Source organism: Paramisgurnus dabryanus, chromosome 24 (assembly GCF_030506205.2).
Source record: "Paramisgurnus dabryanus chromosome 24, PD_genome_1.1, whole genome shotgun sequence".
Lineage (NCBI taxonomy): Eukaryota > Metazoa > Chordata > Actinopteri > Cypriniformes > Cobitidae > Paramisgurnus > Paramisgurnus dabryanus.
The window spans coordinates 15,436,180-15,462,376 of NC_133360.1; the positions used below are offsets into that span (position 1 = coordinate 15,436,180).

Genomic DNA, 26,197 nt, shown 5'->3' on the forward strand with positions numbered 1-26,197 from the left:
ATACTTGAGGGTACCAAGGACATGTATTTTCTTATAAGCTACCATTTTGGACTATGGTGGCCATGGTCAAGCCAAAGTGTCTTCTTTGAGAAACATGGTGGTCAAGTATACACTGGTGCTAATTCACAGCTTGGTGGGTTTAAACTGAAGGGCAACCTTCCGATCTCTCTGATGAAGTCAATACGGAAGTGACTTAAACTGCAATTCATCGACTGGCCCCTAGAGGCTGGCTCCAAAAGGGAGTCAATTCCCATTGACCCCCATGTTAAAATTCCAAACTTTACAGTAGAAAATAATGTGTTTACAGCCTGGTACAAAAAGGGTTTTTGGTCTAGATAGAAATTTGTCCTTCATCATGTGAGGGGGTGATTTTTTGTAGCTCATTCGTTTAAATTTTATTAAGCCTTAAAATTCTGCATAATTAGGGGGATGGCCACTTGAGTGACGGTTGAACAGCCACTGTTGTCACTAGAGTCGAGCTAGGGGGGCGTGGTTTCAGCAACAAGCCACCCCAGCTTTACCCATGTCCTGCCTCCTTACCCATTTTTGGTTATCCGCGAGTAATGTGCGGTGACACATGGCCAAGATGGTGATGGCAGGGACCGCCTACTATTGTCTTCAACAAAAAGTTCTTCACAACCTATGGGTGATGTCACGGAGACTACATCCATATTTTTTTACAGTCTATGGTTCAACTGCCACTTACCAAATGTCCACCTACTGGACTTGAGGACTTTTGTTACATTTTATAACTTTAGAAAGAGAAAGGCAACAGTATCTTGTAGATCAGGTGAAAATCAAAGTGGAATTGTAAGGTCCAGTATGCAAAATGAATTGAAACTGAAATGTACTCCCCAGAAATGGCCATAGAGAACAACACCATATATCTTCCAACATTTGGTTCAAAACTTTTGTAATGGCCTTTTAACTACATTAATAAAACATATACTTAAGTTTGGGGATCTCACTTTGTTTGCATGGTAACAGTGGTCTGCCATAGATGTTCATTTTAAGAGTCCTGTTTTTCTTGGGAGTCATTGCAAAGGTAACAACATCTCAAAACATCGGTAAGGTGGCTTCTTACAAGGGTATAATTTTGATTTGCAGACCTTTGAATGGACATCTAGGCAAGACTAACTTGAAGAAACTGCAGATGTCCCCTTCATTCTTAGATCATTTGAACATCTTCAATCTTTTCTAGCACTTAGGCAGTTAATGTTGACTCAGTATTTCTTAACATTTATAAAAAATCCTGTAGGCTAAATGTTTCAGTCACTTGGGAAACATCATGTCCAAACTTTATGACCAGGCATGCAAGGACTCCATAGTGTTGTTTGTGTGTTTTGTATCCCAACACACGCTGAGAAAAAACTCCCTGATTGTTTACGTATTGACCTTAACTTTCGGTGATGTCAGCTTGTATCATCATTTGGCCGATTCAAGGAATGTCATCATGACATGCCATGTTGCTGTTAAAACAAACTAGCACACGCGTTGCATGTTTTTAGAGAACTTGAAAGGGTCAGATGACTCATGGACTCCATTAGTTGTTTCTGACATCTGTCAAAGTTCTAGAGTTTTGGAGGCTTCCCCACTTTTTGGGAAATAAGCATTTTATTATAAGAGTTTTGGCTACATACAAAGAAAACAAGTTAGGAATCATTAACAGTTTGGATCGCCTGTTGAATTTAGAGTAAATCTAGGCCACAAGGGGGTACCTATTTTTAATAGCTGTAAGGTAGTGTGACTTCACCTTATTAACTCTTTCCCCACCAGCGTTTTTTTTTTTTAAGTTACCAGCAGCGCCAGCATTTCTCATGATTTTCACAAAAGTTTAATGTCTTCCAGAAAATGTTCTTTTTAAAATATATAAACAACCAATATATCAAATGAAAGAACAGACCCTCGGCTTTCAAACAAAAAACCCCGTTTCATCCTACCTTCATTTGTTCTCTCTTATCACCTCTCAAATATGGGTAGGTTTCTTCACAAACGCCAAATTTTGAGCAAACATACACGAACATACAGCTGTTTGCCCTAGGGCGATACTTCCAGGTTTTATAAGTTGCGGAATAATGGTGGATAATAGCGGTATTAGGATTGCTGTAAATACTCGTCATTGGCAGGGAAGCGTTTCTCTTAAAGGGATAGTTCGGCCAAAAATGATATTAAACCCATGATTTACTCACCCCCAAGCTGTCCGAGTTGCATATGTCCATCGTTTTTCAGACAAACCCATTTTCGGATATTTTATAAAATGTTTTAGATCTTTCAGTTGATTAAATGTAATGTTACGGGGTCCACGACCTTCAAGTCCACAAAAAGTGCGTCCATCCTTCACAAATTAAATCCAAACGGCTCCAGGATGATAAACAAAGGTCTTCTGAGGGTAATCCCTACCCTCCGAATTTGTCATACGTCACTAAGAAAAGTGCGTACACTACGCTAATACTCTCTCCTGAATGCGGACACGACTAAGATGGTGGCGCTACTGGAAGGTATTTAGTTTCGTTAATAAAGTTTTAAAAATGGATATTTCTACAACAACACTGTGCGGATTACCCTTAGAAGACCTTTGTTTATCACCCTGGAGCCGTTTGGATTTAATTTGTGAAGGATGGACGCACTTTTTTTGGACTTGAAGGTCGTGGACTTTGGTTGAACCCGTAACATTACATTTAATCAACTGAAAGATCTAAAACATTTTATAAAATATCCGAAAATGTGTTTGTCTGAAAAACGATGGACATATGCAACTCGGACAGCTTGGGGCTGAGTAAATCATGGTTTAAATATCATTTTTGGCCGAACTATCCCTTTAATTGTTGAGTTTACTTGTCAATAGCGGGAAAATTGTTAATATTCAAGAGTTTTCAATGTGGTGTCTAATCATTACACAGACTGATTTACATTTTTACATTTTTGAAAACTTAAAAACAATTTTAAATTTAAGTGTTGGGCTCTGTCACCTCTTGCTCCTTCAGGCTAACTGCATTCGTGCTAAAATCATTTGCCCAGTCTCGTGGCTTCATCTTCATTGATCCTGAAGAACTACGTGCTGCTAAATCCTGGTTGATCTCTCATCAAAAAGAAGAAGGTTCCTTCCCAGCAATGGGCCGGATACTCAACAAAGACCTGCAGGTACATGAGCGCAGACCATCCTAATGTTTACATTTTCATAAAGTTTGAGATTTTGTAAATGTATACATTTACTACAAGAGGTCTGCATGTAAATCTGTGATTATTTTAAAGACCTTATCACGACTAGTCAAGCTAGATATCAAACAAAATGTTTTAAAGGACAGCTTAGACATCAAGACCCCAGTAATTGTATCCTTTAACAAGCTCACACCCAACTAGGAAAAATGGGAATAAAGTGTTATTTGTCATCGCTCTGCTGAAAGTTGTCCTGTCCAATTAAAGGGTGGAATTCATGGAAAGATCTCTTTGACTGCATATGTGGTGGCAGCTCTAATGGAAACAGGGATTACAACTGAGGTGAGAAAACTTTCACGATGGATCTTTTTATCTTCTGTTTCATTAAACCACTTAGAGCCAGATCTCTTAGACAAACTTTTCGCACAAGTATCCAGGATCTGTGTTAAGAGTGCGTTCTTGCTTCATAAGATGATTGATGTTCTGGCAGGGAATCAACAATTTTTCTTTCAGCTTAGTGATGGGTAATCTAATATGGAAGCCTGCTGTCTAAATCTAAAGATTTATGATTGGAACATGCAGAGACAATGGAATTCTTCTAAATTCGTTTTCAGTCTTCCCACATTGCTGGTCTCAAACCTAAAAGACATTTGATATTTCCATTAAATGCACATGAAATCCATAGCACAGTCTCTATAGCCATTTCATTACTGTAGTCAGCGATGCAGTTCATGCATGTTTGGACAATAATGATTTTTAAAAAGAAAATTATCATTTAACTCTTTCCCCTCCAACATTTTAAAGGTGCAGTGTGTAGAATTTAGCGGCATCTAGCAGTGAGATTGCAATCAACAGCTCGGTCCGCCGTTCACCGAAACGCATAGAGAAGCTACGGTAGCTGCCACAGGACAAACATGTTGTTGTTGAAGACAACACATTAGTGCAAACTCATTTTGTCCGTTTAGGGCTACAGTAAAAACATGGTGGCACAAAATGGCGACTTCCATGTAGGGGACCTGCGGTGTACGTAGATAAAAACGTCTCATTCTAAGTTAATAAACACATAATAGTTTATCATGTAATGTCTTTATAGACCACTGATAATATAGTTCTGTAGATGATATTGCATTTTTGCCAAGAGATCCTTATAAAAATGGTGGCACTGACTGGCAACTTTTTTTAAAGATGCAATGTGTAACATTTATGAGTTTATAACAAGTTTAATGCCTTCAAGAAAATGTTCTTCTTTAAATATATAAACATACAATATATCAAATGAAAGAACAGACCCTCTGCTTTCCAATAAAAAAAACTTTCATCCTTCCTTCATTTGTTTTCTTTTATCACCTCAATTTTTTTCAAAAATACCAAATTTTGAGCAAAAGCTGAGATAATTACATTTTGTAAAGGACTTTTGATAGAGATCAGATTCAGAGCCATCCTCAAAACATACACTGAGTTTTAACTGTTTGCCCTAAGGGAATGCTTCCAGGTTTTATAAGTTGGGTAAGAGCACCACCTGGTGGATAATAGCAGAAATACGGATTGCTGTAAAAACTCGTCATTGGCAGGGAAGCGTTTTCTCTTAATTGACGAGTTAACTCGTCAATGGAGGGGAAAGAGTTAAGAGTTAACTTGATCTACTGCCAAATATTTCCCGATGTGTAGCATCATTAATGTGTAATCTTGTCCTTTATACAGACAGAATGAGTCACTTCAAAGACCAGCTTCTCACACTGTCAAATCACCCTAATGAAAAGACTACCAGATTATCAGATTATTGTGCATGGTTGCTCATGGCTAATGTCCAGGTTTAAGGAGAAAAACGACATATGGTCGAGATAAAACTGAGTGCACTGATTCTAAACAGATGAAAGATCATTAACGGTGTTGTCTATTTGCCATTTTTCCTCAAAAAACAAGTTTGTACTAAATGTATCTGAAGTTTAGCGCGAGAAGCACCTGTTAGCTGTGTCAAAGCTAATCTTTGTCTATGTCACTACACTGCTTGAGGTACATCCTTCACAGCTAATAAATTGTTATCAATGATGATTTTATTTAGGAGGAGAAGAAAGCCGTTGCTAAAGCCAAGGCGTTTCTGGAGAGCAACACGTATTCCGCTGATGACCCGTATACTACAGCTCTGACAGCATATGCGCTCACTTTACTCCGCAGTCCTTACGCCCCACTGGCTCTCCGGCGACTTAACCACATGGCCATCACTCAAGGTCGTTTTTCAACGCGTGGTTAAAGATAGCTGTTGGTTAAGGCTTTTAGATGTTGTTCATCTTGACTTTTCTGTTCTGGCCACAGATGGTTTCACTCACTGGAGTCTCACCGGCAGTACTGTAACTGATGAAGACACATTCATGGGCTTCAGTGATGGCCTCTCACAGTCAGGTATCTATCCATTAACCAATAAATTAACAAACAGTTCCCAAAATAGCAGGTGAAGTAAATTTTAAATCATGTCAATAGGAAGAAAATTGTCTTCATCTGATACAGGATCAAACGTTCTGTTTACACACACACACACACAGAGCTACTGAAGGAGCTGCTCTGTGAAACAGCCAATCAAAGCAGAGCTCAAAATTATTATTTATGACCCTTATTTCAAATAAGGAAATAACAGACTATTTCATTCTAAAGGCAAATCCTAGCGTTGTAAATGGACATGTTAAACCGTCTCTGGATAATTTTTGCACATACCTTTTATATATATATCACAGAACAATTTAACTTGTAAAAAATAATTGATGACGGGCCATTGAATTATAAGAAAATAAAGGTGGTTATGCGCCACGACGCGAAGCAGAGTGCCATTAAACCGCAGGTGTGCATTTTTAAGACATTTTAAAGGTTAGGTATGTGGTTATTGAAAAATAATCAATACCCATGGAACATTTCTCAACCAATTAGAATAGAGCATCCAACAGACCCGTGGTATAAATTATTTGAATGCATTCTTTGGCACGGTTCTCAAACTTTTCTCTGTGCGCCCCCCTTGCATTGCTTCGTTGCCCCCCAAAGAAAATTCATGACATAAACAATTTAAGACTTTGAATTGAACAACAAAAAAACAGATGTAATGCTGTTTCTTTCTGAGGTTTAATAACACAGAATTTACAATCAGTTAATGTCTTTTATAAAATGTCATAAAACTGGGGGGCCCCTGGTACCATCCCGCACCTCCTAAGGGGGCCCAACCTCAGTTTAAGAACCTGGGGCCGGATGCACAAAACATTTTTCTTAACTGCCATTTTTATCTTAAATTCAAGCTTAAGGAAAAAACCTAACTTTCTTAAAAAGCTTTTTGAGAATACAAAATATTCCTAACTAAACTAAGTATGTTCTTAAGACAAAACTTAAGAAGAATTCCAATTCTCAAGTCTTAAATAACATCTTAAAGTTAGGGTAACCTTACAGTTGTCTCAAATCTCAAAATGTAATATGTTTTATAAGTTAATTTGATTGTTTTAAATATGACAGGTTGTATTGTGTAGTCTTAAATGGCAATTTAATATGTTACTTCACATGAGGAATTTCACACTCAAAAGAAGTTTAATGGCTTGCTCAGTAATATGTCATAAAACACAAAAAAGTATTAGTGATAATATTAGCAAATATTTAACTTAATAATACGAATAACATCTTCGTATTATAACATGTCTTATTGCATCACCCGCTTGTATCGTGTCAATGGATTAATGGATAAGTGTATTTTACCTCATTGGCAGGGTAGCATAATTAATTTCAAAGAAAAAAATGTAAGATGTTCTCAAGAAAAATGTTCGAGAATTGCACGTAGGAACATTTTTACGAACTTCTTATAATTTATCTTAAGAACTTTCTCATTTTTTGTCTTAAGAATGTTTTTGTGAATCCAGCCCCAGTACATAAAAGTATACTCAGATATTCCCTTAAAATTCCTAGGAGAAAAATAGACTAAATGAATGATGTAGAAGTAGATTGTATGGGTAAATAAATGTAATTTTTTTACATTTAAAAAAAAACTGGATTTGTGTCAATTTAATTAGAATTTATATTGAAGTCTTCTATAATATTAACATGAGATTGCAGATTTGTCAAATCTTGTCACATCTGAGCTTAGTTTGTGGCATTGTTGCGATCTCTTCTGAACAAATGTAGACATTTGTGAGATTTCTGGGTCTTTTTCTCAGAAGAAATACAGTATCTGAGACGCAGGAGACTTAAGTAAAAGTTTCCATCTGCATTCTATTTAAACTCATTGATGTCTTGGAGAAATAACTGCGATATTAAAGAAATCCTATCTGTGATTTTTCTTTCTTATCAGTTTTATTGTCATGAACAGGTCTACCAATGCTTATAATCAAAAGAGTTGTACAAATTCTCAATCCTTAACCAATTGCCACTTATTTATAACTGATAATAACTGGATATTTAACGCACTTTAAATATTTATTTGAAGTCAAATTACAAATAATGTTTTATAAATAATAAATAAATAATGTGCATAATGTTTTTCATTTTTTCGCTTTATTAGTGGTGTCGGCTGAAGTTGAGATGACAGCCTATGGTCTTCTCACCTACACCCTTCTTGGTGATGTTGCATCTGCCCTACCAGTGGTTAAATGGCTCTCGCAGCAAAGAAATGCATTGGGAGGTTTTTCCTCAACTCAGGTGACAAATCTGTTTAAACCTTTACTTTTCTTGAATATGTTAATTTATTTGCACCAAGAAAAAAGAAATAGTACACCCAAAAATGAATTTTGTCATCATTTCATATATAATTTTCTTTGTTCTGATGAACACAAAGGAAGATATTTTAAAGAAAGTTTGTATGCAATTGTTAATGAGCCCCATTATTCTGTAGTATTCTTTTTCCTACTATGGAAGTGAATGGGGCTTATGATTCGGTTTGGTTACAAACATACCTTAAAATATCTTCCTTTGTGTTCATCAGAACAAAGAAATGTATACAGGTTTGTTAAAACATGAGAGTGAGAAAATGATTACAGAATTTTCATTTTTGGGTGAACTATACCTTTAAATATATGACATTTATATCTAAAAACAGGATACCTGTGTGGCATTGCAATCCCTGTCTGAGTATGCCATCCTGTCATATGTGGGCAGAGTTAATCTCACCATATCCTTGGCTTCCACTAACCTGGACTTTCAAGAAACCTTTGAGCTTCAGTTGGACAATAAGAAGATTCTGCAGAAGGCCATGGTAAAGATCACTCATACCAGTTATGCCATCTCCATATTCTCTTAGATATTTTTTTCTAGAGAGATTTTTGTGAGGGCCTGAACTTGATACGGCATTCCTCTAAGCATCTGCTTGGCACATCATTCCATCTTGTGATTAGCAGTGTCAGTTTAAATGCGTGTAATTTGGACGCTGGATGGGTGCCAGTCAGTTAATGCACTGGTTTATACCTGTGGCATTAATCTGATTGATAAATCTTACATTCCCTCTCTTTTTTTTAAGATCCCCAGCATTCCAACAGGACTATTTGTCAGCGCTAAAGGAGAAGGCTGCTGTCTAATGCAGGTATTGTTGGTCTCTGGTTAGACCAAACCCACATTCCATATCCACCATAGATAAACGATTGCTATTTGTATTCTTCCTACTCTAAAGGCAAATCCCTCCATGGCAACTGAAATCCAGTAGTAATGTTCACATTCCTGCCTTTAGGATGGAAGGATCTGGTAAAACTTATGCTATTGTATGCCAGGGGTATGTTCTTTTTTCTGGGTCTACTTTTTTAAAATAACTTTCGATAGAAACAATAGTCTCAGTCTAACCAAGCCGCAAAAACAGCTGGAACGTTTTTTCTTAGGTTGTTTGGGGTAAAATGTTAATAGCTTATCTCATCTGTGGTCAAATTGCACAACAGATAGTTCCTAAAAGAAATAACGCCAAGGGTTTATCACAAAGATTACATTGTATCAGTACTGTTATTGTTTGTACTTGATTTTAGGATTTTAAGTTTTACTGGAAGTAATAAACGTGGGTACTTTATTTGTTCTGCACCATTTGTATTATGGACACTAAATTATACATCAAATGATACAGCTTGTTAAGGGGAACTGAAAACTACTCTGAGCACCTTAGCGACCGTGTCAAATCATGTTAAAGGAATAGTCTACCCTTTTGCCATATTAAACTATGTTATTACCTCAACTTAGACGAATTAATACATATCTATCTTTTTTCAATGCGTGCACTGTACAGCGCGTCGTGAATGTGTTAGCATTTAGCCTAGCCCCATTCATTCCTATGGTATCAAACAGGGAAGCCACCATACACTTCAGTGTTTTCCCTATTTAAAGACTGTTACATGAGGAGTTATACCAGTAAGTATGGTGCCACAAAAGAAAACTTTTTTTTGGTACCATAGGAATGAATGGGGCTAGGCTAAATGCTAACACATTCACAACCCGCTGTACAGTGCACGCATTGAAAAAATATAGGTATGTATTAATTCATCTAGGTTGAGGTAATAACATAGTTAAATATGGCAAAAGGGTAGACAATTCCTTTAAACTAATCAGAATACCATAGCGGCTGCATAGCAACATGCTAAAACTAATCAGAACACATTAGCGACTGCATAGCGACCAAAATTAACACCTTAGCGACTGCCTAGCAACATGCTAAATCTAATCAGAACACCTTAGCGACTGCATAGTGATCATCCTAAACACCTTAGCGACCTATTAGCGACATGCTAAAACTAATCAGAACACCTTAGCGACTGCATAGTGACCACCTTAAACAGTTTTGAATCCACACATTAACTTGAAAACTACTCTGCGCATCCTATCAACTGCATTGCAACATGCTAAAATTAATCAGGATACCATAGCGATTGCAAAGCAACATGCTGAAAATAATTAGAACACCTTAGCAACTGCATAGAAACATGCTAAAACTATTCAGAACAACTTAGCGACTGCATTAGCAACCACCCAAAACACTTTAGCATCCACACATCAACATGAAAAACTATTCCGAGCACCTTAGCAACTGTATAGTAACATGTTAAAACTATTCACAACACCTTAGCAACTGCATTAGCATCCACTTTAACATCATAAACTATTCCGAGCATCTTAGCGACCACATCGCATCACGTTAAAACTTATCAGAATACCATAGCGATTGCATACAAACATGCTAAAAGAAATCAGAGCATCTTAGTGACTGTTTAGCGACATGATAAAACTAAACAGAACACCTAAGCGACTGCATAGAGACCACCCTAAACACATTTGAATCCACACACCAACATGAAAAACTACTCTGAGCACCTTAGCGACTGCATAGCAACATGCTAAGAGTAATCAGAGCACCTTAGCGACAGCATAGTGACCACCTTAAACACTTTAGCATCCACACATCAACTTGAAAACAACTCTAAGCACCTTAGTGACTCATTAGCGACATGTTAAAACTATTCAGAACACCTTAGAGATTGCATAGCAACCACCCAAAACACTTTAGCATCCACACATCAACATAAAAACTAATTAGAGCACCTTAGCGACTGCATAGCAACATGCTAAAACTATTCAGATCACCTTACAGCAGTGGTTCTCAGCGTGTGCCCCCCCCTTGTGTACGGCGCAGTCCTTTGCGGCCCCCCAAAGAAAATTTATGACAAAAAACAGTTCTAAAACTCAACTTTTTATTAAACAAAACATATTGAATGATACAAAGTAGTGCTGTTGGTTAGTAGCCTTATTTTGTTAGGTTTAATTGCACAGAAATAATGATAAATTAATTTATTTTATAAAATGTCATAAAACTAGGGCCCCCCCTGGCACCATCTCGCGGCCCCCCAGGGGGCCCAGGCCCCCAGTTTGAGAGCCACTGCCTTAGAGACTGCATAGCAACCACCCAAAACACTTTACCATCCACACATCGACATAAAAAAATACTTCAAGCACCTTAGTGACTGCATAGCAACATGTTAAACTATTCAGAATACATTAACAACTGCATAGCGACCATCCTAAACACTTTAGCATCCACATATCAACATGAAAAACTTCTCTGAGCACCTGCATAGCAACATGCTAAAACTATTCACAATACCATAGCGATTGCATAGCAACCACTTGAGACAGTTTTGCGTCCATACATATATCAATGTGCTAAAAAGTTCCTAGTAACCATATATTGCTGTGGTCAAAATGTTTTGTAATTTAAAGGTGACGTAGAATGATTGAACGGGGTGTTTATTCTTGTTCTGTGATTTTTTTTTTTTTTTTTGTGGGTCTGTAATGCCTTAGAAGCTTCCTAAAAACCTCTCTCAGATAGCTCTATTAGGGTGGGTGATTTTAAACGAGTGGTTTTGCACCTATTTGGCTCCCCCTACTGGTTAACTTGCAATCTCATTACTGATTGGCTGACTTTGCTGCCACTCAAAAAATGTAGCCAATTATTTTAAAGTGGAGGGGCAGTGAGATGCCTGTGATGTCATAAGCATCAGTTTTTCAGATTGGGCCGTTTTCTGGCTGACATTTCTAAAAGAGGAATTTCTATGAGACTGAGATGTTTAGCATGTCTAGCACTTTTTGTATTTTCATGAATGCTGGTAGACTACCATTATTCAACAAAGACAAGGTAAAAATGGTTTTTCATTCTCTGTTCCCTTTAAAGTCACAGTAAAATTGAAATGATAAACTTTTAGGTATATTGTGGTATTTTTACACATGACTTATCTGTGAGCTCCATTATTATTTAAAGATTCATGTGACCTCATAATCTTTCATCAAAGCGCAAATCTTCTCCCCACCTCATAACGATCACTATTTACTTCCGGTCTCAAGGAATGGTGGGAGGGCGGGGCCTGGGAAAAAATCGCAGTGATTAGCAACATGACCCATGTTGCCATTACATTTTTTTTCTCATTATAAAAGCTGTTTCACTCAAAAATCACGACGGGGAAAATAAGACAATTTCTACTTCCGTTTCATTGTGGTTTTAAACTGCCTGACAGACTGTGATGCTTTATCGTAATTATTATTGTGACATCTATGATGTTTGTTCCTCCATTCATAGATCGATGTGTCTTACAATGTGCCCGATCCAGTGGCTAAGCCAGCTTTTCAGCTAAAAGTAGACCTGAAGGAACCCAGGCAGGAACGGCACTCCCCACTTTCCTCCCGGCACATATCCCTTCGCTCTCGTTCTCGCGATGATAACCGCTCAGAGCTGAATCGCAAGCGGAGGGCCCCTGTAGATGACGAGGACCCCGCAGCCCACCAAGATCACCTGGACTACCGTGTTACACTGGAGGTTTGCACCAGGTAATAACAGTTTACAAGAGATCGTTTTTGCCAGCTTGTAGATCAAAAACTAACTTTAACCTTTTTTTTTAAGAAATAAATGCGTAAAAAGGTGTTTACTCTGTAAACTCTCCTTCAGGTGGCTGCACATCGGCTCATCCAATATGGCTGTCTTAGAAGTCCCTCTGTTGTCCGGCTTTCGTGCGGATGTTGAGAGTTTGGAGAGGGTGAGACTTCTTTTTAATTGTTGTTGTTGTTGTTTACGTTCTTTCTCACTGAACATCCTTTCCTTTGTCACACCCATTTGTACTTGACTTCATCTTGGCAAATAGAGATGATCACAGAACCCACAAGGGTGTTGGTCTTTCTAGTAGGACAGTACACCTCTCTCTCTCTCTTTCTCTCTGCGTGTGTCCTTCTGGCAGATGGACAGAGTTAACATCTGGAGGCCATTTCAAAGGAGGCAGTATGGCGTGGAATTTATCAGCCTTTGCTTTCTCTCATGAGCACACACACATGTAAACAAACACGCCGTATCTCAAATTCATATTTCTGTTGTGACAGATCGTTGCTGTTTTGTTATTTTGCAAGTGAACAGATATAACAGCTTTCTGCCCTTTTTATGTTAATAATCCATGTACTGTCCCTATAGCACGGGCATTACAAAAAAATTATACTAATAAGTTAATTGATAAACAATACTTTAACATGAAAAAATATTGTAGTACACTTTATTTATCATGGTAAGGTTTAAAAAGTGTCTTAGTGTCTAAGAATTTAGCTTCAGTTTATTGTAGTAAAGACTAAAGTGTACTACAGTGTGTACTCTACTTTAGTTAATACTACAGCATACTGTAGTACACATTACAGTACAGTATACTGTAGTGTTTAACAGATTGCTATACGCTTTAAGCTACATTCACATTATAAGCGATTTTGTCGCTGTGTGTGCTCATCTCTTTCAAATAGGTTGTTAGGGGGCTTGTCTAAATCTGGTTTTCATAAACGAATCAGTGGGGCTGTTTACACTTGGTATTAAGATGTGTTTTCATCGATTGGATCACAAGTGGGCGAGAGAGACACATTACGTTTACACCTGGTATTTAAATCCGTCCCTTTTGTCCACTTTCGACCGCTTCTGTCCTGAATACTGTGAGGGGACGGTCTGTGAGACGGTGGGCGAGTCTCTCTGCTGTCATTCAAACACGAGCGGGAGTAATTATGAGTTTATATGGACGCGAACTAATATTATGTTGGAGTCCGTTGCTTGTTTAGCAAGTAAAGATGCTGCACAGTGTTTTGTACATGTATATGTTAGAGCTTTCTCTGATATTTCAGCGCAGTTGATGAAATAGGATTGCGCAACTTTCACACGCTTTCAAAATGAAACTACGGAGATCAGCCGCTTTAGTTTTATCAATGAATGGCTAAAAATAGCGCTGTACTGTGTGTTCGCACCAGAAGTCAGAAAAGACGTAAAACATTGTATTAAGTACCTCAGATTAGATAAATGGGCGGAGGGAAGGCGGTCGCGTGTGGCTGATTGAACACATTCAATCACATGTGCGTTTACACTACAAAAGCAATCCGATCGAAAGGGGTTTCGACTACCTCTGAATGTGGTTGAAAGTGGTCGAAAGTGGACGAGCTCAAAACGTTTTGAACAGCGTTTACACCTGGCATTAACGTCGTACACTTGTGATCCGTTTGATGAAAACGCATGTTAATGGCAAGTGTAAACCGCCTCAGTAACGTCCACTCCAGTAACTGACGAGAGATGGATGACGTGAACTCCACTGCTTGGCTCTCATTGGTAGTCGCTCCAGAAAGTCGCTCATCATTTGCATAAAGTGAAACTTTTCTCAAATTTGTTGTGCAACTGGACACGCCCAATCAGGTCACCAACGGTCACTTTCGCTCGTGTGGGCGAAAGTCGGCAAGCTTCCAAAATCAATGAGATTACTTCGGTCTGCTACTGCTAGTCGCTGCTAGTCGAAATGCACCTTGATTCAGTCCGCCGCCATGTTGATTCCAAACCGAGGCTGTGAGGGATGGACGTTTGTTTTGTATCAGGATGCTTGTCATTCAGCCATCAAAACAGAAAATACATAATTTTACAAATTTCCACAAGACAAAGAGCCTTGGAAAGCATGAATTGGTAAAATTAGAAGGGAAATAAGACCTTATTTTAGATAAGAATAGGGCGTTGTGTACATAATATCGGTTTTGGATATTAGCCTGTTGTTGGCTAATCACTAATTTCTCATGTTGTAAGCATGCTTACTTTTCTTTAAAGAGCACCTATTTCATTGCTAAAAAACACAGTATTTTGTGTATTTGGTATAGTACAATGTGTATGCGTGGTTTGTGGTTAAAAACCCAAAACATTATCTTGCACATAACGTACACATTTTTGTAGCTCCAGATATATTGTTTTCCTCAAATGCATTGATTTTGTACAAAACTCATCAATCTGAAATGTGCTCTGTCCCTGATGGCCAGCTAATCTGTACATTGTGATTAGTCTGAATACCTCTGACATCAGCCGGAAATGTGACGCTCCTTACCATGTTAGAAAGATTCGCTCACAATGCAGGAGTTAACTTACAGACTGTGAGTTTGAAACAGGAGTAATAATGATAATGTCGGTCTTTACTACATCACCAATCCCAGGAAGTAAACTGTTGCCTACAATCCGTGTGTTTGTTGTGGTCTAAGAAAAGAGATTTACGTTGGAGATAATAATTTGCGTCATCTTTAACTTGTTAACATGTACTAATACACATTTACACACCAAAGGAAATGTAAAATCGTGAATCGGACGATAGGTGCTCTTTAAGAGATCCTGCTGTTGAGTGCTATTCCTTAAAGGGATAGTTCGGCCAAAAATGACATTAAACCCATGATTTACTCACCCCCAAGCTGTCCGAGTTGCATTTGTCCATCGTTTTTCAGACAAACACATTTTCGGATATTTTATAAAATGTTTTCGATCTTTCAGTTGATTAAATGTAATGTTACGGGGTCCACGACCTTCAAGTCCAAAAAAAGTGCGTCCATCCTTCACAAATTAAATCCAAACGGCTCCAGGATGATAAACAAAGGTCTTCTGAGGGTAATCCGCGCGGTGTTGTTGTAGAAATATCCATATTTAAAACTTTATTAACGTAAATAACTACCTACCGGTAGCGCCGCCATCTTAGACTCCTCTGTATGCCGAACTATTCCTTTAAGATATCTGGTGGAAAATAATGTGAGTTTTTAACCATAAACCATGCAAACACATTGTTTTTTACCAAATTCACAAAATAACGTTGTTTTTTAGCAAGGAAATAGATGTAGCCTAGAAATCTAGACGCACCCTAGCGGCCGCAAAATATATTTGCTGCCAGGGTTTAGTCTAGGCACTCACAATACACTTAACAGCTCCAAAAACCAAAATTTGGTCAGGCCAATCACATCGTGTGTAGCGTCTGTGGGGCGGGCTTAATATGATGACGACAGAGCTGCGACGGTTCCTACTTGAAAACAAAGAATGGCTGCTGCTGCTGGCGAACAGCTTTCTTTTGAAGCGGCTTTGGCTGCGACTCTGGAGGACTTAGACTTATGTTTTTCTTTGAGAGAAGAGCAAATAACCCTACTGAAGTCCTTTTTAAGCAAGAAAGATGTGTTTGTCGTTGCTCTGATTGGTCATAGCGCTATCCTATTGCGTGCAGAGGCATTTTGAGGGACAACCTTATATCCCGCCCCTTGCATTGAGCCATTTGTGTGAAGAGTTGCCAGACCTTACATCTTGATGTAGGTCTGGCTAACCAGGCTAAAATAGATGCACTTTAAAGGCAGAGTGCACAATGTTTGAAAGCCAATGTTGACATTTGAAATCACCTAAACAAACACCCCTACCCAAATAGAATCTGGACCTTCTTTTGATAGACCTGCCCCACACATACGCAACCCCGGCAAGGATGTCGGTTAGTAGACACGCCCCTTACTGCTTATTGGCTACAAGTGTGTTTTGGTAGTCGGCCTGAAGCGTTTTTCAGATATCTTGCAATCCGCCTTTAAAGATAAATGAAATTAAATCCTCATTTCTAATTTTAATCGAATGACTTCAGGACTTCAGTCTCCTGAGAGGTCAAACTAAATGCTGACTGATGCCTGAAGAAGACATTTAGTTCTGAAAAATGTTTTTAGTTTTTAATTTTGCGTGCACATTTCCTGTATTTTCTGTTTGTATCTTAAGAAGAGTGAAAAATAAATATGGATGGATTGGATATTAAAACTCGGCTATAACAACAAAGCTGGTGATGCTGGCCTAAGACTTTTACACAGTAGGGGAGAGCGGGGCACAACCTAAAGCTTTTTAGTTTTGGCTCAATCATTCAAAAAGTATTTGAGTTTGATTAATTATATTTTTACACAAGCAACACACACATCTCTGCTACAAATGACCATTTGAAGTTTGTTTCTAGTACTTACCATTCTTGGACAATTACATCAAACGTGACAGAAGTGCAAACGTTACAAATTACCCCATAGGTGGGGTTCATTGGATCAGGCAGGGGGTTAAATTAAGTTTGCAGGCAAATATTTCAATACTATTTTGTCTATATACTTGAAGTGGATATTGTTTATATATCTGTCTATAATAGACAGGTATCCACACTGTATTCATTCATCCAGCCCTTTTCTAACAATAATTCAATTATAAATGGATACAAATGTCTAAATATGTGAGAAAAAGCAGCACAATTATGACAAAAAATTTTTTTATATGTGACCCAGTCTGTAATAATCATACTACAGTTTCAAAAATCAAATTTTGAGATAATGAGCATCAAAGTCTGATTTTAACCATTTATTTCATTATGATTTCAATCTTTGACATGACCTTATTCAATCAATATTAAAGATATGAACAAAAATAAATTTGACCATGATTTTTGATAAGACAGGCACATTTATTTTGTTAGCAGCCAGCAATCATTTGTGTGTAGCCTATTTAAAACAACGACAAGAATCAGGCTAACATTAGCGATATTCATTTCGTAAGTGCTGAGGGGTTAGTTGTAACACAGCGTTACAATTAACCCCGCTGGGTTAAAATATTTTCAAGACCACCAAAAAAGTTGCTAAGAGCTGCAGACATATTTCAAAACGACGCTATTTTTTAGTCAACAAGACACTGATTAATATGAAATAGCATTGGATTTGGTATCTTACACACCCAACTTTGAAACCGAAAAAAACATATGATGAAAAACTTTACTGATATGATGCCAAAACACTCGTTCATCAATAACTCTCTGGAAAAACATTATACATTTCCAATAATTTGCAGGAGATCGTCTTTTGGTAGCGTGAAAAAATACCAGAAAAACCAAACGCTCAACCTTGTGCAACAATGTTAACAGTCCGTGTTACAACTAACCCCACGTTAGTTTTTGCCCCGTGCACCCCTACTGTATATTACATTATTTTTTTTATGTGAGCTTTTAAGCCTATGCCAGCTCTTGTAATTTGGGCAACATCGAGAAAGACCAAAAACTTCGAAATTCTACACTTATTGGCTATTCAAATAAAACAAACTAAACACCTTTTCACTAGTGGTATTACATTTTTTGGACTCTCCACTGTATATAAACATACACATAAATTCTTACATAAATCATACTTAAATTACAGTCGAGAATGAGGACAGGTACGAGTGTGTTTTGTTAATATTATTGGTTGGCAGGTTTATTGCAGAGTATAAAAGTGCGTCTGGCCTCGAGCTGGTGTGACCTCATTCCCTAGAGGCGACCAGTGAGCTCTTGCAGACCCTCCACAGGCCCATAACATTCACAGCCAAAGTCTAAAACAGGAAATGCTTAGGGGGTCATGCCGCCCCATCACCTCTATCAGCTAGGAGGGGTGTAAATGGAGGTTGGTTCAGGTCACCTTCATTGTCCCTGATCAACTCATTGTCCCTCATTAGTCATGTTATAAGCCTCGGGCCTCATGTCCTCCACACCATTAAACCGACGCTACCACGGGAGCAATATAATGCCAACTGAGTCGGAACCGTAGCGCAGGGAACGTGTCTCATTAGCGCCATTAGCCAGTAACAAGCTGGCTTTACACGGCCACCTCTGGCGGGCTCCATGTTTATTACACGACCCCGGCTGTTCACATTCCTCGTTTCGCTATGGGAAGCGGGATTGCTTACATCGTTATGTCTCATTGTTTTAATTTATAGTGAACGGGAGGACGTTGTTATTAGAGAATTGTTTGCTTTTTTGTTATTCCTTTTTGAAAATCAATATATATTTTTGCTTTTGTACAATAAACGATGCAGTCTGGTTTCCGATTAAAAGTATTAAATAATTAGATAATAATATATTTTACTGTTACAATAATGATTGTGGTTTGTCTTGGGCGCTAATGCAACAACTTCCCTTTTTCCCAAGGCTTTGCTTATTATTGGTTGTATACGATATCATGCACTCTGCTGTGACTTGTAAACCAATAAAATAACCATTGGCAGTTGGTTTGTCATTTATATGTAGCTGCAGTCATATTGTTTGTGAGCGTGTGTGTTTGACTATGTCTTTGTGGCGCCAGCTCACACTGGGTCTCTCATAAACTGTGTCCAAATGCCCACCACCTCTCTCTCTCTCTCTCTCTCTCTCTCTCTCTCTCTCTCTCTCTCTCTCTCTCTCTCTCTCTCTCTCTCTCTCTCTCTCTCTGCCACCAATACACACACTGAGTGAAGGATGTTATGGTAAACAACTGTTAAAGGTATAGTTAATCCAGATATGAAACATTTCTTCCCTTCTTCAGTTGAACACACATAAATTTATATTAAAATGCTGTAATTTTAATGACCGCGTTCAAATACACATCCCATATCGACACGTCCCATATACATGAAAAATATACTTATTAGTGCGGTAAATAAATAAAAAAACATGCCACGTTGCCGCTCTGGTGCCGGCCCAGCAAACAGTTCTGCCTAAAACAAGGAAAAATTGCGGCTGTCAGTAAAAGTCTAATAGACGTCTAACAATAGCCCAAGAATAGATGATTTGTATACGTGTAAAAAAAATGAAAGCAAACATCTTGAACACCTGTTGACTTTGCTTACATGATGGAATATCGTACATCTTGCTAGTTTGTTTGTTGCCAAAAATGGCATGTAACCAATTTCAAGGTTATTAAGGGTAGAAGTGGATTACTTATAGCTGGACTATATTGGCTCTATAGTTAGCCATCATTTTACTGGCTCAGTTATTGCTTGCTGGGGGAAGTCACACGTTTTGGTTAAAAGAACCATTCATCACTCGATAAAGACTGATGATTCTCTGGGGGATGAGGGGGATCTGTATAGAGTCTTGTGAGGTGCTTTTCAATCTGTACGCATTCGCACAGGTGAAACGATTGCGAATAGAGGTGTTTTTAAGGCAATTTTAGCTTAAAGGGACACTCCACTTTTATGAAAATATGCTCATTTTCCAGCTCCCCTAGAGTAAAACATTTGATTTTTACAGTTTTGGAATCCATTCAGCTGATCTCCGGGTCTGGTGGTACCACTTTTAGCATAGCTTAACATAATCCATTGAATCTGATTAGACCATTAGCATGGCACTCAAAAATGCAATGATATTACGCAGCGCCCGAAAATAGTCCCCTTGGTTACTTTCAATAGCAGGGTACTATTTTAGGGCACGTACATTGTGCTTGTCATAGGTGTACTCTAAGTCACTTCACTTATAAATCTGTGCTAATTAATCATTAGCATGGTCTGTGATGTTATATAATAATTGAAAGTTTTAATACTTCTCTTCCCAGTTGCTATTGGATAAGAGAGTAGGTCTGAAGAGGTATGAGGTGGATGGCCGAAAAGTTCACTTTTACTTCGATGAGGTGAGTTTAAGCTCTCTATTGTCTCGTATAACTGCATGTGTTTTGTTAAAGGAAAACACCACTGTTTTTCAATATTTTACTATGTTCTTACCTCAACTTAGACGAATTAATACATACCTGTCTTTTTTCAATGCATGCACTTAATCTTTGCACAGCACATCTATTATATATAGATGTATATAAAGACTGTTATATTTAAAGACTGTTACATAAGTAGTTACACGAGTAAGTATGGTGGCACAAAAAATGAGAACTATATTGTATGGCGGAAGAGCACTTAGTTTGCAGCACTTCGACCTCTGGCGCAGTAACAACATCACCCCTGTGAACTGCCCCCTCTGGCTCAAACTCAGTGAGAATGGGAGTGATGAGGTCAAAGTGCTGCAAACTAAGTGCTCTTCCGCCATACAATATAGTTTTCTTTTTTATCGGCTTAAAAAATCGCCACTTTTTATTTTGTGCCACCATACTTAGTCATGTAACTACTCATGTAACAGTCTTTAAATATGGATTCATCCCTGTTTGGATCCTAAGGAATGAATGGGGCTAGGCTAAATGCTAACACTTCACGACACGCTGTACAAAGATTAAGTGCATGCATTGAAAAAAGATAGGTATGTATTAATTCATCTAAGTTGAGGTAAGAACATAGTAAAATATTGAAAAACTGTGGTGTTTTCCTTTAAGACGTGATGTAACAGATCTCCTAACGTCTTCTATGTCCCACAGATCCCTAGTCAGTGTATGACTTGTGTAACCTTCCAAGCCATAAGGGAGTATATTGTGGGCAAGACAGCCCCGGTGCCAGTCAAAGTCTATGACTATTACGAACCAGGTGGGTACCATCTGGACCAACAGTACATTTTTAGCTCATTATGAAATTGTAGTTTGAAAATAAAAAGTTTGTACCAGTGTAAGGTTATTTTAAGTTTGATTTTTGCAGCAAGGTAGTTCATAGGTTATTGTTTGGTCCAACAACCTGCTCTAATCTGCTTAACACCAAGTGTATTTATGTTTATACAGCATTTGAAGCAACTCGTTTCTACAATGTAAGTGAGAGCAGTCCTCTCGCACGAGAACTGTGTGACGGCACTACGTGTAATGAGGTTGAGAGCTCAAGCAATCATTGGACGGGTCAGTACATCTTAACTGTATTTGATTTTACATCTTGTTTTCGTGTCATTCTCAAAGGCATCGTACAAATTCTGCAATCGCGAGCCATTACTCCTGCCCTAAACTAACGGCATTGGCTGAGTCACTGTTGCTGTGTTGACCAATCAAAAAGCACGGCAGGGTTTAACAAAGACCTTTTTTCCTCTACAGGCTTTGTTCAAAATGGTCAGTGTAATAACGTTTTCGACTGTCCAGAGGAGGAACACTACGAGCGCTGTACGTGCTATCGAGACTGCGGCTATGACGGCGAACCCGTCTGCGGTTCTGACGGTCAGCTATATCAGAACCAGTGTCAGATGGAAGTGTCCGCCTGCAGAAACGGCACACGGATCGAGCAGATGCCCTTTAGTCACTGTCCACGGGGTAAGTATGCGTTCACACCCTACATCCTCTGCACTTTTTTGAAGCACGCACAAAACTCTTTATGCCCCCCGTACTCTCATTCACTATTCCCTACATTATTTCACTACTTTAGTGTACTTGAATGAGGGAGCGAAAATGAGTGCTTGAATTCGGACACTTAAGCCCATGTTAGAGTCGTGCGTAAGGTCTATGCCATAGGTCAGAGGTTCCCAAACTTTTTCAGCGTGTATGGTGCATTCCTTTGCGGCCCCCCAAAGAAAATTTGTGACAAAAAACTGTTCTAAAACTCAACATTTTAATAAAAGAACATTAAATTATACAAAAAAAGTAGTGCTTTTGGTTAGTAGCCTTATTTTTTTAGGTTTAATTACACATAATTCATGATAAATTAATGTATTTCATAAAATGTCATAAAACTGGGGCCCCCCTGGCACCATCTCGCGGCCTCCAGTTTGAAAACCACTCCCATAGGTTATCCGTAGCCTGTGCATAGCTCTGCATAGCCTGAAGTGCACCTCGCCAAATCTTTAAAAGCGCATCAATTCTACGCGGACCACAAGTGCTGTGATTGGTCCCCTCCCGTCAGTAAAAAAAAACTGTGCCATAGGTATTTCCGTTTGCGACGCTGAGAACAAATTTTATAATTTTCTTTATATGTACTGAATTCGCATTTGGTGTGTATGCCCAATGGGAAAGGCTTGGCCTGATGGTAGAAAAGCACCGTAAGAGCACAAAGCGAAGAGCTTTAGCCTTGTACTGTACAGTTGAGTTGAAGACCTACCTCAGCGTAACTACCACACAGAAAGATCACATTCACAACACCTATATTTACAGCTTCGATGTGTCCGCGAGAAAAGAGTTGAAGTTCCAAGTAACTTCAAGAAACCGTTTCATTACCAAACTTGCTTTCGTCAAGATTTATGCCACCAGGTGCTATCCTCCGCTGACACCCTCGGATGAAATCATGCTCACTGCATAATTTGAAACATGTTTCTTCCTTCCCCTTAAAAAGTTCATACGCAGGACCTTCAGATAGACTACACGCAGGCACAAACATGCGCCGAGGGAAAACTGCAGATGTTTAGGTCAAACCAAACCTGGTTCGGATCACCTTAATATGGATCGGGACTTAGAATTGAAGTTTTGTAACATCAGATGTGAGATTAAAGCTTCACCCACTTAAAGGGAATCAAAGTGTTTCGAGTCCTTTCAATTCATGTCCAGGCATACCCACTTAAAAGAATCAAACCCCACGGTCCCTAACATGAAAGATGTGTGTACCTGCTTGGTAGAAACAGCTGTTCAGGTGCTGCTTTTGCAGATGATATAAATACACACACACACACACACACACATACAGTCTATTAAAGGGAACCCCAAATAACAGAGCGCTTTTGTCCAGGGCTTTGACAGAAAAGAGGCGGGGTAGATTGGTGCGTTAGAAAAATCCTGTCGCATTCCTTTCCGACGCACGAACCAAAAACAAAGAGGCTTTCTTGTTTTACAGATCTTACCAGAATAGACAGTAAATGTATCATTTTTGGCTCTCAACCTATCGGTTAATGTACATAGGGTGTAAGCTATGTAAACACCAATCGTCTTTTGGAGAATGTATTGCATCAATCTGACTTGCTTGTGTGTGTGCATGTTGTCATCTTACAGTAGGGGTGGTCGTAGAAGAGCGAGAGCTTGCCACAGGAGAGGAACCCGAACAGGAACCTATACTCATTCCCGCAGGTATCATCTTTTATTCTTTAAACGCCAGCTGTGCAAGTGCCCTGCAGGTGTGAGCGTGTGCCACACATGAGCAGGTGCTGGGGAGTTCAGCGATCAGAAGCTACATGCAGGAAAGCTTACGCGTGTACAGACCTGCGTATCAGCCCAGACTGCATTAATGAACGGATAATTAGTATCCCAGTCTCCTGATGCTCACCCTTCACCCTCCCTGTACGACGCTTGGCGTGTTCAACACTATTAGCAGTGAGCTGAGTTACCTTGGTTTGCTTTTAAAGGATAGTTCAACCAAAAAATTTGTCATTTACTCAGCCTGATGTTGTTCTAAACCTATCAAAAAAAAATATTTTTTTTTATTTTTGGGTGAATTATCCGTTTAAATCCAGTTACCCAAGAAACAAGGAAATTGTTTGAATTATCAATGCTGTAGTATATTGCTATTTATAAGTTTATAAGGCTCAGAGTTTTGATTTTATTACTCTCGCTGAATGTACTAAAATGAAAACTAAATTTCTAAGAATCACTTGAGGGAGGGTAGAGGTCTTCGTGAGTTCAAGTATCTTTTTAAACTATACTACCAATAGTTAAAGGTTAGGACATAACTGGGTCAATGACGTTAATAATGTTAATTAAGGGTTAAAATTTCTAAATAAATTTGCAGATTACTTGCATACATTCTCTTTTTTAAGTATGAAGTCTAAAATTTCTGGTTTCATTTCATTTTGAAAAAAATATTTGGGGGATAACTGCAAAAATGTCAGTGTGGTGTAACCGGCCTGTGTCAATTGGTGTAACTAGGATTTTTTAAATGAAGAAAATATAAAATTATTCATAAAAAAATGTGGAATAAAATATAATCATCTAGTTTAGTGTAATATGATTTTTTTTTACATACATTTTTTTACATCATTTGTCAAAGATTATTTAGAAAACAGAGCTGTTTTCAGCATATGTCAGGACAAATATTACAAAAACGCATTAAAATTTACATTTAGAAATAACTAATAAAATTATATTTTAAAATGATTTTTTTTTTATTACGCTTACATGCCATCAAGGTGGATAAAATATTTAATATTTCTCATTCTTTGGCATAATTGCCGGTTACACCATTTGACACTTTCAGGTCCATTCAGTCTTAACTTTCATAAAAATGTTGCAAATGTAATTTTTATTGCATAAAATTAACAGAAATACACTATGTGCATTGAAATAAACCTGATGCGTGCTTTTAAAACAAGTTTTAAAAAAAAGATTTTTGAATTTCTCATCTTGCCACTGACCCAACTATTTACTGTTTGTTATTACTATTTTACCTTTTAAAATTATTGTAGTTGGTAGTGGTAAAATACCACAAACAAAAGTATGAGACTATCAAAACTGTCTTATCTTTTAGTTTGTTTATAGTAGCCTCCCTTTACTTTGATTACACTTTTGACATTCTTTCAAACAACTTCACGAGGTGCATCCTGGGATACTTTTTTAACTATATGATCTTATTAAGTTTCTTTGTTTGTTGGTCACACGTCGACCGTTTCCCTTCATTGTCTGGTCGAACCTATCAATATAAATGTAACAAAAATTGAAGTTTTGTATATGTAGTATTTTGCATTAGTCCCCGCAACAAATTTTAGTCTAAAATGGATAGTTCACCTAAAAATGAAAATTCTGTCATCATTTGCAAACCCTCATGTTGTTACAAACCTGTATTCATTTCTCTTGAAGATATTTTGAGCAATGTTTATAACCAAACCCTTTTTGAGCACCATTGACTTCCATAATAGTATTTTTTTTACTATGGAAGTCAATCGTGCTTCTGTTTACTGCTTGATTACAAATATCTCCCTTTGGGATGGTTTCTCGGACAGGGCTTATCCTAGTCCCAGACTTAAATGTCTGTTTGAGCTACCTAATTTAAAGAGTAACTAAACCCCTGGTCAGAGCCTGACTCCACCCACTGCAATATTTGAAAAATGCAAGAAAAGTGGGCAGATCCCAACGGAGATAGAGGGGACGAACTAAGCTCGTACCAGGCTCGTACCAAGTGTGTGGTGAGATCGTAACAAGGGCGTGGTGAGCTTGAACCTGCTTACGTCACGAGTTATTTCTTGGACCCAACATCCAATAGGAAAATTCAACTGCAGTAGCCACCGTTCAACCTGAAGAGGGCAGCACTCAGACGTTTTTACACCATATATTGTAGTATTGAAACACTTTATATCCAAATGTCAAAAAAAATTACTGAAATCAATGAACAGCACTAATAAAGCATCATTCTTACAGATCATTAACTAAAAAAAGTTGGTTTAGGGTTTAGTTACTCTTTAAAAACACCTCGTACTGACATTTCCTAAAGGGGTCATAGCGTGAAAATCTGACTTTTTCCATGTTTAAGTGCTGTAAATGGGTCCCCAGTGCTTCTATCATCTACCATCTGCACTGTCCAACCACATCACTGCCATTTAGTGCAGAGAGAAAGAGAGATAGACATCAAACTAATTCAATTGCAACAAACCACCATCATTGCGATCAGTGTTTACATTTCATCAGCTCATTTGCATTTTAAAAGACACACCCCAAA

At 38.2% G+C, this 26,197-nt stretch overlaps 1 protein-coding gene across 1 annotated transcript in view; it reads left to right on the top strand.

The window, feature by feature from the left end:
• Positions 1 to 26,197, top strand: part of cpamd8 (C3 and PZP like alpha-2-macroglobulin domain containing 8) — a 50,249-nt gene that overhangs the window by 19,530 nt on the left and 4,522 nt on the right. Inside the window, exons 28-41 of the mRNA XM_065246580.2 lie at positions 2,985 to 3,141; positions 3,424 to 3,498; positions 5,219 to 5,384; positions 5,470 to 5,556; positions 7,682 to 7,818; positions 8,216 to 8,371; positions 8,633 to 8,695; positions 12,215 to 12,462; positions 12,581 to 12,668; positions 20,272 to 20,346; positions 21,076 to 21,181; positions 21,370 to 21,480; positions 21,670 to 21,882; positions 23,545 to 23,619. Coding sequence (XP_065102652.1) covers positions 2,985 to 3,141; positions 3,424 to 3,498; positions 5,219 to 5,384; positions 5,470 to 5,556; positions 7,682 to 7,818; positions 8,216 to 8,371; positions 8,633 to 8,695; positions 12,215 to 12,462; positions 12,581 to 12,668; positions 20,272 to 20,346; positions 21,076 to 21,181; positions 21,370 to 21,480; positions 21,670 to 21,882; positions 23,545 to 23,619 — 1,757 coding nt within the window. The remainder of the gene's footprint in view (positions 1 to 2,984; positions 3,142 to 3,423; positions 3,499 to 5,218; positions 5,385 to 5,469; positions 5,557 to 7,681; positions 7,819 to 8,215; positions 8,372 to 8,632; positions 8,696 to 12,214; positions 12,463 to 12,580; positions 12,669 to 20,271; positions 20,347 to 21,075; positions 21,182 to 21,369; positions 21,481 to 21,669; positions 21,883 to 23,544; positions 23,620 to 26,197) is intronic.